The sequence below is a fragment of the Notechis scutatus genome, chromosome Z (genome assembly GCF_049901735.1).
Source record: "Notechis scutatus isolate UNSWTSFEM ecotype Mainland chromosome Z, rNotScu1.2, whole genome shotgun sequence".
NCBI classification, from domain to species: domain Eukaryota; kingdom Metazoa; phylum Chordata; class Lepidosauria; order Squamata; family Elapidae; genus Notechis; species Notechis scutatus.
Window position 1 is genome coordinate 106,771,754 of NC_142025.1, and position 13,992 is coordinate 106,785,745.

A 13,992-nucleotide genomic window follows, 5' to 3' on the forward strand; every position below is an offset into this window, starting at 1 on the left:
TTACACGGAAACTGTTCAGAACACATCTTCAAAAGAATGGAGACATGTTGGCTCATATAAACATAATGAAGAGAATTTTTCAGGAACTGCATGAAAAAGAACTTATCTTCACAGAACTACATCAGGTTTATATAATTTTGTCTTCGTTAGATGAGAGTTATGACGACTATGTAACTTCACTGGAAGTACTGCCAAAAGATAACCTCACATTAACTGACATTACTGGCAGATTAATTGAAGAAGCCAAGAGAAGGTTTGAAAGGGATCAACTCAGAAGGGAACCACAAGAAGATAAAGATCTACGACAGCCTATACAATTAGAAAATGTTATAATTGTGGAGGAAAAGGACATTTGGCTAGATTCTGCAAGAAAGGAAAACGCAATAATGCCAGCCAGAATGCTAAAAGGCATCAAAAGGATGAAAAATGCATAGAGTTAGCCATGTATAGCAACGAAACTGTGAATAATAATTTATGGGTTGAATATAATTGAAGTCCATGAAGAGAGAGATACCTGGGTCCAAGTTACTTTCCAAAAAGATTTTTTTTTATGTTTTGTGTGTTGTGTGTATATGTTTTTTTTGGGGGGGAGAATTAATAAAACCTTGCAGAAATATAGAATGAGAATAATGGTAACTAAGTCAGAAAGAAATAGATGAAATAATAATAATAAAATTGAATAAGAGTAAAGAGAAATAAAGAGAAATTGGATAAGAGGATTTTGTATGTTTATATGGAACTGGTTTAAAACAGAATTATAGTTTATCTGACTTGTTAAATTTATAATGGAAAAAGGTTTAAACATGTAATGGATAATGATGATTTGTGTATTTTGAAAATTAATAAAACTTGTTTTTTAAAAAAAATAATTTATGGGTTGTAGATAGTGGAGCGTCGCACTGCATAACGAAAGATAAGAAAAGATTTGTTAAGATGTCCACGAGTTCACACCAGATATCGTTAGCTAATGGCTGGAAAATGAAAGCAAAAGGTGAAGGTATTGCACATTGTTCTTGCATAAAAGAAAATGTAAAAATGTTATATGTACCACAACTTAAATTTAATTTGCTTTTGGTTAGAGTTTTGGTTAAACTAGGTTATGTAGTTACCTTTAGGGGAGAAAACTGCGTAATAGAAAAGGAAGGTAAAAAAGTGACTGCAACTTTAAAAGGTGAATTGTATGTGTTAAATGATAATCAGTTAGAGGTAGCTAACACAGTTTATAATAATGTTAAACCTCATGATGAATGCATACATTTGTTACACAGACGTTTAGGGCATATAAATTTTAAAATGCTCAAGCAAACGATTGAACTGTCTGAAGGTATAAAACTGAAGCCTTGCAGTAAGTATTTGCACTGCAATGCTTGCAGTCAAGAAAAAAGCAAAGTAGTACCAGCAAATAGAATAAATGGATTTAAGACTAAGGAACCTCTAGAGGTTGTATTTGCTGATATAATAGGTCCTAAAAAACCAAGTGTAGGTGGTGCTAGATACATATTAAGCATAATGGACCACTATTCTAGGTATGGTTTCTGTTTTCTAATGAAGAGAAAAACTGAAACGTATATAAATTTCTTTAATTGGTTAAAATTTGCAGAGAGAAAAACTAAAAAGAAATTAGTAACTCTTATAACAGATAATGGTACGGAATTTATAAATAATAAATTCCAAAATAGACTGAAGATGGCAGGCGTTGAACATAAAAAGTCTGCACCATATAGGCCACAACATAATTCCTTTATAGAAAGACGAGGCCAAACAATACAGGCAATGGCTCGTAGTATGTTGTCGGATTCAGGATTACCTGAAACTTTGTGGGGAGAAGCAATAATGTGTGGTAATCATATATTGAATAATGTTGTTAACTCAACAACAGGTGAATTACCATTCACACGGTGGCATGGTAGAAAACCTGACCATGCACCAGCATGGGTGCATATTCCTACACAACTGAGACATAAGGGGCAGCATAGGGCTAAAAAGTTATTCTTTGTAGGTTATGAATCTAATCACAAATCATACAGATTCTGGGAAAAAGGTACACCTAGAGTTTACTGTAGTGCTAGTGCACAATTCCTTGAACATGTAGAATGGGAAAAACTGGAGCAAGATTCAAGTAAGGAAGTAATTATAGAAACCTATAAAAGACCAAAATCACATATCAGTAATAAGAATAGTACAATTAAAGAGGAAGTACAAGAAGAACACATAGGACCAGAACAGGAAGAAATAGATGAACAGGAAGAAATAGATAACCAGGAACATGTAGTACATGAAAGTCCACCTGTAAGCCCTGTAATACCTAGACGGTCAACACGTGAAACCAAACCACCTGACAGGTACCAAGCAAGTATAGTTTGCCAAGTTAGTAAAGTTCCAACTACTGTTGAAGAACTTAGAATGTATCCAGTAAAGGAACAAGACAATTGGCAAAGAGCAACGGAGAAAGAATTAAATTCATTGAAACAAATGGAAGTATATGAAAATGTTAAATTACCTCCAGGTGAAAAGTCCATTGGCTGTAAATGGATATTTAAATTAAAAACAGGTAAAAATGGGACTGTTACCCATAAGGCTAGGTTGGTAGCTCAAGGATTTAATCAAACTGCATGTGATTATGATGAAGTATTTGCACCGAGTCTAAAAGCAATAACCTTGAGAGCAGCTTTAGTGTGGGCAGCTAAGAAGAATTATATTATAAATCACTTAGATGTTGAAACTGCCTATCTGCATGCACCATTGCAGCACACTATATACTTAAAGAAACCTGTAGGAATTAAGGATGATAAAACGAATAATGACTGTTGGAAGCTTAAAAAGAGTCTCTATGGATTAAAACAATCTGGTTACGAATGGAACCAATATATTGTTAAGGAGTTAAACAATATAGGGTTTAAAGCAGGTTTAGCTGATCCATGTTTATTTAAGAGAGAGACTAATGGAACAGTATCATTATTATTGTTGTTTACAGATGATATTGCCTTAATTACAAAAACTAATAATGAAGCTACTGAAATAATATCATTATTAGGTAAGAGGATAAAATTAAAGCAATTAGAAGAAATAAAACAGTATCTAGGATTGACAATAAATAAAACCAAAAGTGGCTATAAGATATCTCAAGAGGATAAGATTTATCAATTACTAAAAACATACAAGATGGAACTTTGTAAACCGGCTAAAACTCCAATGAGTCAGGAATTTGGCCACACTGATGCTCAAAGTCCAAAATTCAATAAGACTATTTATCAATCACTAATTGGTAGTTTATCGTACATTAGTAATTGGTCAAGGCTAGATATTGCCTATGGCGTTAATCAATTGGCAAGATTCAACGCTGAACCCACTGAACAACACTGGCAAGCGACAAAACGTATATTAAGGTATCTTAAAAGGACAATGCATTATGCATTGTATTTGGAGCCAAAAGATGGTTTGATTTTAAGTGCACATGCTGATGCAAGTTTTGCAATAGACATAAACACTAGGAAATCAACTTCAGGTACGGCTATACTATTAGGTAAAGCACTGATTGGTTGGAGGTCAATTAGACAGCAACACATAAGTATGTCCACAATGGAAGCAGAATTTTCATGTCTATCTTTATTATGTACTGATTTAATTCTGTAAAAACAGTTGTTATTAGATATGGGAATAACTGTTAATGATTCCATTGTTGTATATGAGGACAATCAAGCAGTCATACGATTGGCTACAAATATTGCTGTGAAAACGAGATCTAAGCATACAGATCTTAGATATCTGAATGTAAGACAATCTGTAAAAAATGGTTTAATAAGATTGGAATATTGCATGACTGAAGAAAATATTGCCGATCAATTTACAAAAGCTCTAGGTTCAGTCAAACACAAAGCAAGTTGTGATGACTATGATTTAAGGATGTAAATATATATTATATTATATTATATTATATTATATTATATTATATTATATTATATTATATTATATTATATTATATTATATTATATTATATTATATTATATATATTATATTATATTATATTATATTATATTATATTATATTATATTATATTATATTATATTATATTATATTATATTATATTATATTATATTATATTATATTATATTATATTATATTTATTATATTATATTATATTATATTATATTATATTATATTATATTATATTATATTATATTATATTATATTATATTATATTATATTATACTATACTATACTATACTATACTATACTATACTATACTATACTATACTATACTATACTATATTATATTATATTATATTATATTATATTATATTATATTATATTATATTATATTATATTATATTATATTATATTATATTATATTATATTATATTATATTATATTATATTACCCAAAAGGGGAGTATGTTAGGAATAACATAGGTTACCTAACGTGGTTTGGGTAAAATAATATATATAGACTATGATAGTGAGTTTAAGTGTGTGTCACTTTAAATGCAAAGCATGTAATTTTGGGTGCGGCTGTAAATCACCATAAGAGGGAGCAAGAGAACTTGATTGATTGCTGGCTTACTGGATTGCTTGCTGACGATGATGGATTGTTAACTGCGTGTTCTCTGCTGTTGCTGAAGGAAGAAGAGAGGTTTTACTTCTTCATATCTCTAACTGCGAAGAGATATATTACAGGACTGATATTTGTAAGTTTACTGGCCTCTTTTTCGACACTGGACTTTGCAACTGATTAATCCCCAGACAGACTGAACTAGTGTATGATATATGGACTGTTTGACTATGCTATAAATCTTACTGGAATAAACTATTTAACTAGCACATTGTATCTGTTTTACTGAGTGTAAGCTACAAAAACGTTTGTCTCACATATTTGCCTGCCTGCCTGACTGCCGTGCAGGTTCTGCTAGGGTGTATATCCCTAACATCTGTGCCAGATAAATTCTCGGGACAGACTGATATGTTCCCGGTGTTTATGGGTCAATGCCAGTTATTCATGTCATTACGACCTGAAGACTTTCCTAATGACCGGGCTAAGGTGGGGTTTATTATTAGCCTTTTATCTGGACCGGCTGCTAAATGGGCTACTCCTCTGCTGACACAAGATAGCCCTTTGTTAAATGACTACCAGGGTTTTCTGCAACAATTATGGGTTATGTATGAAAATCCTATAAAGAGCCAAACTGTGGCTAGACGTTTGAGGGACATTCATCAGGGGAAACTTCCTCTGCAAGAATATATTGCAGAGTTTCGTCTGCTCTGCATGGACTCTACTTGGAATGAGTCAGCCCACATGGATGCATTTCAGGAGGGCTTGGCAGATGAAATCCAGGATGAATTGGTATATGCGGAGCAGGCTTTGACTCTGGATGCGTTAGTGGTTCAATGCTTGCGCATTGAAGCCCGGTTACAAGAGCGCCGGACCAAACGCTCAGTTAGGGAACTGCCCTCTTACTCAAGGTCGCAACCTCCAGTACAACCCTATAATACCAGGACCAGGACCGAGGAGCCGATGGAGTTGGGTGCACTCCGCCCTCGGTTGACGGTGCAAGAACACTCACGAAGGTTCCAGGAAGGTTTGTGCCTTTACTGTGGGGGATCGGGACATTTTGCAAATTCTTGTAAAAAGAGGGGAACACGAAGACCAGTGCCAGAATCTACTCCTAGCCCATCAGGAAATGGGGTAGGCCCAACCTCGGGGAAACCCTAGGTCAGGCATGTTTCACACCCCCACCCCAAGCATCTGAAATGAACTCTGGCCCTCCCCGGCATTTACTTTTGGATACGAAAGTTTTTCTACAGTCCCAGAAGGATGGGATTCCTGCAGTTGCGTTGGTCGACTCTGGGGCTACTACTAGTTTTATGGACCGTGCCTTTGCAACGCACTTTGATGTCCCATTGGTTGCCGTGGAACCACCCATCCGGGTGGAAACCGTTGATGGGCGTGAGCTTAGGTCTGGGCCCATTCGCTTTGCCACCCAGCCGTTGCATTTAGTTATCGGGGACCACGAGGAGGCGATTAGCTTCTATATCACCTCGGACCTCCATCTCCCCTTGGTTTTGGGCATGGCCTGGCTACGGTTGCACAATCCTCTGGTGACTTGGGCGCAGAACGCCATTTTGTTCCCAAGTCTCTAGTGTGTGGATCATCTGAGACATATCTGCACTGGTCAGGACATTGTCGCCCCTGCTGTTTCCATTCCACCGGAGCTATTGGACTTCTCCGACGTTTTCAGTGAGAAGGAGGCAGATCAGTTACCACCGCATCACTCATATGACTGTCCCATGGACCTTCTACCTGATGCCCCACTGCCCAAAGGTCGCTTATATTCCATGTCTGAGCCCGAATTGGCTGCTTTTTGGGATTTTCTGGATAAGAACTTGGCCCGGGGATTTATCAGACCATCGTCATCTCCTCTTTCTGCTCCCGTTCTTTTTCTGAAAAAGAAGACGGGGGAGTTACGTTTGTGCTATGATTACCGCTGGTTGAACGCTATCACGGTGAGAAATAGTTACCCCTTGCCGCTCATTCCAGAGTTAATGGAGCGATTGTGAGAAGCTACTGTTTTCACCAAGCTCGATCTTTGAGGGGCCTACAACCTGGTGCGTATGTGCAAAGGGGATGAGTGGAAGACGGTGTTTGGCACCCGCTACGGACATTTTTAATACACCGTATTGCCGTTTGGTTTGACCAATGCCCCCACGGTTTTCCAGCATTTAATGAATGACATTTTACGGGACATGCTTGACCGATTCGTGGTGGTGTACCTGGTGACATTTTGATCTACTCTCGGTCCAGGGAGAGCCACCTTCGTCAAGTCTGTCAGGTATTACAACGTCTTTGGGAGCATAAACTCTATGCGAAACTGGAGAAATGCCTCTTTTTCCAGACTTCCATAGAGTTCTTGGGGCATATCATCTCTCACGAGGGCATTGCCATGGACCCGAGGAAAATAGAGGCCTTGTGTAGTTGGGAACCCCCTCGTCGAGTAAAGGACGTGCAACATCTCCTGGGGTTCGCCAATTACTCCAGGACCTTCATCCCAGACTTTGGCTAAATTGGGAGAAGATAAGAAAGCAATATTACTTAAAAATTCCATTATGGATATCTACCATTGAAGCTTTTTCTTATCCAATAATATATAAAAAGAAACAAATAGTTAGATATGGTGAGATATTGAATGAAAAGGGTGAACTTAAATCTATGCAAGCATTGGAAGAACAAGGTATGAAAATGAATTGGTTTTCATATCTGCAAATCTAGATTTGATGAAGATAATAAATTAGAAGGTATTTATGATAAGTTGACTGACTTAGATAAAGTATTGATAGGTGCTGATGAAAATGTAATTAAAAAACTTTATGGACATTTACTAGAATTTAAACTGGAGGAGGAACAAGTTAAGGAAACGATGATTGCTTGGGGGAAAAATTTGGATATGCGATTGATTTAGAGAAATGGCAGAAATTATGGTCTCAAAATTATAAAATGACAATGTCAACTGCTTATAAAGAAAATTTGTATAAGATGTTTTACAGGTGGCATTTATCCCTGATGAGACTTGCGAGAATGTTTAAGAACAAATTGGATAAATGTTGGAAATGTCATCAGATACCTGGTTCGTTTTACCATATGTGGTGGACGTGCTTGAACGCAAAAAGATATTGGAATAAAATCCACACATGGTTGGAAAAAATGATAAAACAACATATAGACCTTAAGCCAGAGATATTTATATTGGGAATTATACCAGAAATGTACAACAAAGAATTGAAATATTTGATTGTTTTAACAGTGGCTAGGATTGTATTTGCTAAGAATTGGAAAAGTGAAAAAATACCTATGCAGGAGGAAGTTATTAAGAAAATTATGGACTGTGCTGAAATAAGTAAATTGACATTTGAAATCAGAGAACAAGAAAATAAACAATTTTACATGATATGGGATTTGTTTTATCAATGGTTGGATAAAAAGACATAGTAATGTAATAGACTAGGAAATCTTGTAATAGAAGTTTAATACATCGATATAAAATATTATATATATATATATATATATATATATATATATATATGTTATATGATGGCATATTGTAGTTAAGCAGCTTGTTAGCAAGTTAGCAGAATCTCATCTGCCATCATCAGGCTTCTGTGGCAGATGAGATTCTGCTGAAACGTTGCTACAACTTTAAAAGAACTACAATGACGTGGGAAAATACCCAACCAAGCCGAACACCATACATGTAAGTACCCGCTAAAACTTAAGAAAACAAATATATATATATATATATATATATATATATATATATATATATATATATATATATATATATATATATATATATATATATATATATATATATATATAATATATAATATATAATATATATAATATATATAAAACCATTGGATGTAAGTACAATATAAATTTCATAATAAAATCTATAATATCTCATATAAAATGATGGAATAAATAGTTTAGTCATGAATGATTAATAATTGATAAATATATAAGTATATGTTAGTTTGACAATGTGAGAATTTATATAAACTGTGAGTAATGACTATGAAAGGATAGCACAAAAGATTTGTAGCCAACTGACACACTGTATGTATATAAAATGGAAGATGGGTTTATGTTTTTATGTTTTGTCTGTATATGTTTGTCTTAAAAAATAATATATATAATAATTTAAAAAGCAACTGCGTTCTCTTTGCTGATGATGTAAAGCTATTCAACACCACAGAAAATACTGCTACCCTCCAAAAAGACATCGAATGGTCAATCAAATGGCAACTTCAAATCTCAACAAATAAGTGATCTGTCTTACATATTGGCAAAAAAAAAAGATGATCCAAACTCTGATGTTTGTTGATGATCCAAACTCTGTCAAGGACCTTGGAGTACTCATCTCTAATTATCTAAGTGCTAAAGCCCACTGTAACTACATAGCCAAAAAGGCATTAAGAATTGTTAACCTAAACCTATGTAGCTTTTTCTCTGGTAATATCACACTACTAACTAGAGCATACAAAACATTTGCTAGACCAATACTCGAATACAGCTCATCAGTTTTGGAACCTACATTACATATCTGATATTAACACACTTGAGAAAGTCTATAAATATTTCGCAAGAAGTGTTCTCCACTCCTCTACTTGTTGCAGAATACCTTATGCCACCAGACTTGAAATTTTAGACCTAGACAACCTAGAACTATGTCTCCTTCGGTCCAATCTAAGTATAGTACCTAAAATTATATATTGCAATGTCCTACCTGTCAATGAATACTTCAGCTTAACCATAACAATACAAGAGCACACAATAGATACAAACTCAAGGTTAATCGCACCAAACTTGATTGCAGGAAATACGACTTCAGCAACAGAGTGGTCCATGTCTGGAATAGCCTATCTGACTCTGTGGTTTCTTCCCTAAACCCCAAAAACTTTAACCTTAGACTGTCTACTATTGACCTCACCCCTTTCCTAAGAGGCCTGTAGGAGGCGTGCATAAGCGCACCAATGTGCCTACCTTCCCTGTCCTATTGTTTCTTTTTATTTTTCTTATATGTATCCATTTCTTGTATTCATAATTATGTTTATACTTATACCTATTATCTTGTAAGTGATTGACAAATCAAATAAATAAATAAAAATAAATAATGGGTATGTCTTGGTATGCCCAATTAACACCTTTACTTCAAAATCTGCACTGGTTGTCAATTGCTTCTGGGTGTCATTCAAAGTACCGGTTATTATATTTAAAGCCCTGTATGAGAAACAACCTTTGTTCCATAACATCTTCCTGGCTAACTTGACCTGAAAGTTTAGTCAAATGCTTTCCTATGTTAAACAATGCCTTCTTTTATTAGTGCTCTGTAGGTGCTTTACTGTAGCACCTATCTTCTGGAACAATAATCCTCCAAAATCTAAGTGGCCTCTAATCTGCTCTTGTCTAGAAGAAGTTTCAAACCTGGGTCTTTACCCAGGCCTTTTTGGGAGGAAGATGGAGAATCCTTGCTTCATCACCCTTGTCATCTTTTATCTTTTTTAAACATGTTATTGCTTTTATTGTTATTTATTTGATTGTTATGGGTTACCCAGAGCAATTGAGAATTAGGTGGCATACAAATTCGATTTATTGTTCTTGTTTTTGTTATTTATATTCTAAATATGATGAATTTGTATAGAGGTTAGATATACAGTATCAACTGTATCACCAACAAAATAAGAAAAATATATTTATTCTAAAAACTAATTTATTTCATCGTTAGTTTAATTATGATTCTGTCCCAAAGGTCAGCTTCCCAGTGGCATTATCACTACATTAAAAAAGTGCCTTCATGCCTTGACTAATTACTTTGCTTCACGAAGTATATTCTTAAATGAATCAACTCAATTGTCAGCAGAAATTATGCTCCTTGAAAGAAATAAGATCTGATCATTTCCACTTGCCAAAGCTGAAAATAATTCTGAACTTGAAGAAGAGGGATTTCAAGAAAAAGTCATCAACAATAGCAATGATGGCAAGTATTACCATTTTCCTTCATCGTAGCTATTTCTTCCATATATTTACCCCAATTTCATCAAATTAGGTAAAGGCTTCTATCGAATGTTTGTAGACCAAACTATTTCATTTGGATATAGATTTAGAGTACAGATATTGTACAGAAATTAGACTATTTGCAATTAGGTTCTATGAACCATTAATTTGTAACTAAACAAAGTCCCACATATTGTAGTTGCCTACTTTTAGCATGAAAAATATGTTCCCAGTCCATTGCAATAAGTTCGGTGAATATTAATAATAGAATATATTAGAGTTGAAATGTGTAGCCCTTGGTATTTGAGAAATATGGGGGCACTTTACTTTTCAGCAAATTCAAAGCAAAAGATCTGCACTAAAACTAGTAATCCTATAGTACAGTGTATAGTAATTTTGTAGTACAGTATGTGAGTCTATTTACTATAATATGTATGTGATTAGTGTGTTATCTTTTAAGACATGTGATTAAGAAGGAAAGAAGGAGAAGAAAGGGGACAGAGGAACAAATGACTATGATCAACTGAAGTAACTTTTGATTAGAACCAAACAATATTTCCTGACAAGGAAATTTTCTGCAAGTAAAAATAAAACTCATCAAAAAGATCTACTCAGATGTCTATTTTACAATTTTAAAATAAAATAAGAAATAGAATTATAGATGAAACAAAGTTTTTAATCATTCTTATTATGCAACCTGGCACATAGAAGTCAGTTGAAATTGTTTTGTGGAGGATTCATCTCACATTTCACAATTGACAGAGGAACTTTCTCCTACTCTTCTGCTTGTTTGTTAGAATGGTATGTAAGCAGTAATTAGGTACTTTAAAACAGCCTTCTGTCATTTCTTCTGAAGAGGCAGGTTTTCTGAAAAGATTTCTGAACAACTAATCACATTGGCACTTTACATTCTTAACAGTTGAATTCTGAGGTACGTCAGAACAGGCTGACATGAACAATCCAGGATAATCTTTCGCACTTCAGTTTTTCTTTAAAAAATGAATTTGAGTTCATTTTAATAAGGCTTAGCATTTCCTGAAGGAAAGATGGATATAATGATAATCAGGAAAACCTGGTGTCTATATGTTGAACAAAGAAGGAAAGTTTTTCCACATTTTATTGTAACTGAATTATAAACATATAACATCATTAGGTGTTAATTTTCTTGCTGAAAGGATTAAGAAAAGTTGTCAGATGTAGAAAAAATCACAATATTATGCAAAAATATTGAAATTTAATGTAAAACTATTTACCTCTCTAGAATACAAGCATCAACAGTATTGAAATAAAGAACAGGACAGCCATAATGGAGTTCATCCTGGTTGGTTTATCAGCAACAACTTACATACAGATATTTCTCTTCTACATGTTCATAACCATTTATGTTACAGCCCTAAGTGCCAACTTCATCCTCATCCTTACCATATGGACTTTCAGGAATCTCCACACACCCATGTACTTCTTCATTGTCAATTTGTCCTTAGTGAATGTATTCTCTATTTCAATTACAATACCTAAATTGCTCCAGAGTCTTTTGACTGGAAGGAAGACCATCTCATTTTATGGTTGCCTTACTCAGACCTTTATGTTTATATGGGCTGTAGGGACAGAACTTCTGCATCTCTCCTTTATGGCTTTTGACCGCTATGCTGCTATCTGTCACCCTTTGCAGTATCCCATGATCATGAGGAAGGAAGTTTGTGCTTGTATAGCTATTGGAGTGTGGGTGGTAGGATTGGCTAATACTTCAACTCATTCTGGACTGTTGAACCAGCTGTCTTTTTGTAACTACAATGTTATAAATCATTTCTTTTGTGACCTTCCCCCTTTATTGCAACTCTCATGCTCAGATCCAACTCTAAATGTATTTGTCTTATCTGCCTCCGATTGGATATTAGGAGTTGGTTGTTGTGGGTTCACTTTAACATCATATTTTTTTATAATAAGAACAATTTGCAGAATCCGTTCTACTGAAGGGAAGAAGAAAGCATTCTCCACTTGTTCCTCACATTTTATAATAGTCAGTATTTTTTACTCCTCTGTAATTTATACTTATATCAGGCCCTCATCAGCCTATTCTCCAGAACAAGATAAGATTGTTGCTCTCCTTTACTCAGTGGTAACCCCTCTTGCTAATCCAGTCATATATTCACTGAGAAACAAGGATTTTAAAGAAGGATTGAAAGCACTTATAGGAAGAATCCGGCTGCTCAGTAGTCTTCAATATTGAGAATCAGTCTGAAAAAAGAAAAGGAAAATGTTAACAAAACCACTTAACAGAAGCCAACACATTGTAAATAAATAGAATAGTTTCTCATTTTATATATTTGTATCTCTAAATTCTATTCAGATTCTTCTGTTGTACATGTATAATGACTGTATTTATTTCTCTATATGTGAATTTAATAATTCTGAAACTTACACAGAAAGTAAATATTTGGAAATGCTTATAGATGCTTAATATTTTTCTCTTTGTAGTACTATGAAATATAGAGCTCTGTATATTATTTAACTCAAAAAAAGGATCCTCACTCGTACAGTCATTTATGCCTATGATTTTCCTACTTACTTTTGTAGCGAAGGTGCCATGCTTACCACAAAGTATCATCTGAGTTGGGGTAGCAGGTTTCAGAATGCATATTTTGTGTTACGTGTTTCAGTATTAATGAACACTGAGTAGGGTTCTTATATTTATTGTGTTCAAAAACATAAACAAACACTTCTTTTTAAACTGTTTTTTTTTGCTTGCATGTTTTAAAATTCTATTTTGTATTTAAGTAGCATACAATATATGTTACCAGATCATACAAGATAATTTAACTTATGAAAAATAAAAGTGTTTCTTTGAATTATATTTATTTATCTGAATTGAATAATACATTTTTATTCAGAATGTTTCAATGAAACTTGGTGACAAAATATATCAATATCAATCTTTGTTCTGGATGCTCCAACACTGAAAGTTTTTATGAAGGGATTAGATAACCATTTTTCTGAAATATTTATTTATTTATTTATTTGTCAAGCAAGTATTAGATAACAGGTATATGTATAAGCATGGTTATGAATACATGAAATGGATACGAATAAAAAAGAAACAATAGGACAGGGACGGTAGGCACGTTGATGCACTTATGCACGCTCCCTCAGACCTCTTAGGAAAGGGGTGAGGTCAATAGTAGACAGTCTAAAGTTAAAGATTTTTGGGGTTTGGGGAAGAAACCACAGAGTCAGGTAGATTATTCCAGACATTGACCACCAAAGGCAGCATAGTTCTAGGTTGTCTAGGTCTAAAATTTCAAGTCTGATGGCATAAGGTATTCTGCTACAAGCAGAGGAGTAGAGAACTCTTCTCATGAAATATTTCTGGACTTTCTCGACTGTATTAATATTCGTTATGTAATGAGGATTCTAGACTGATGAGCTGTATTCAAGTATTGGTCTAGCAAA

General features: G+C 34.3%; 1 protein-coding gene across 1 annotated transcript; it reads left to right on the forward strand.

Moving 5' to 3' along the window:
• Positions 1–5,858: 5,858 nt before the first annotated feature.
• LOC148129071 (olfactory receptor 13G1-like) lies at positions 5,859–12,772 on the forward strand. Its single transcript, XM_087947349.1, has 3 exons — positions 5,859–5,950; positions 7,261–7,342; positions 11,804–12,772. The coding sequence occupies exons 1-3, from the start codon at positions 5,859–5,861 to the stop codon at positions 12,770–12,772; spliced, it is 1,143 nt and encodes a 380-aa protein (XP_087803475.1).
• Positions 12,773–13,992: the final 1,220 nt, after the last annotated feature.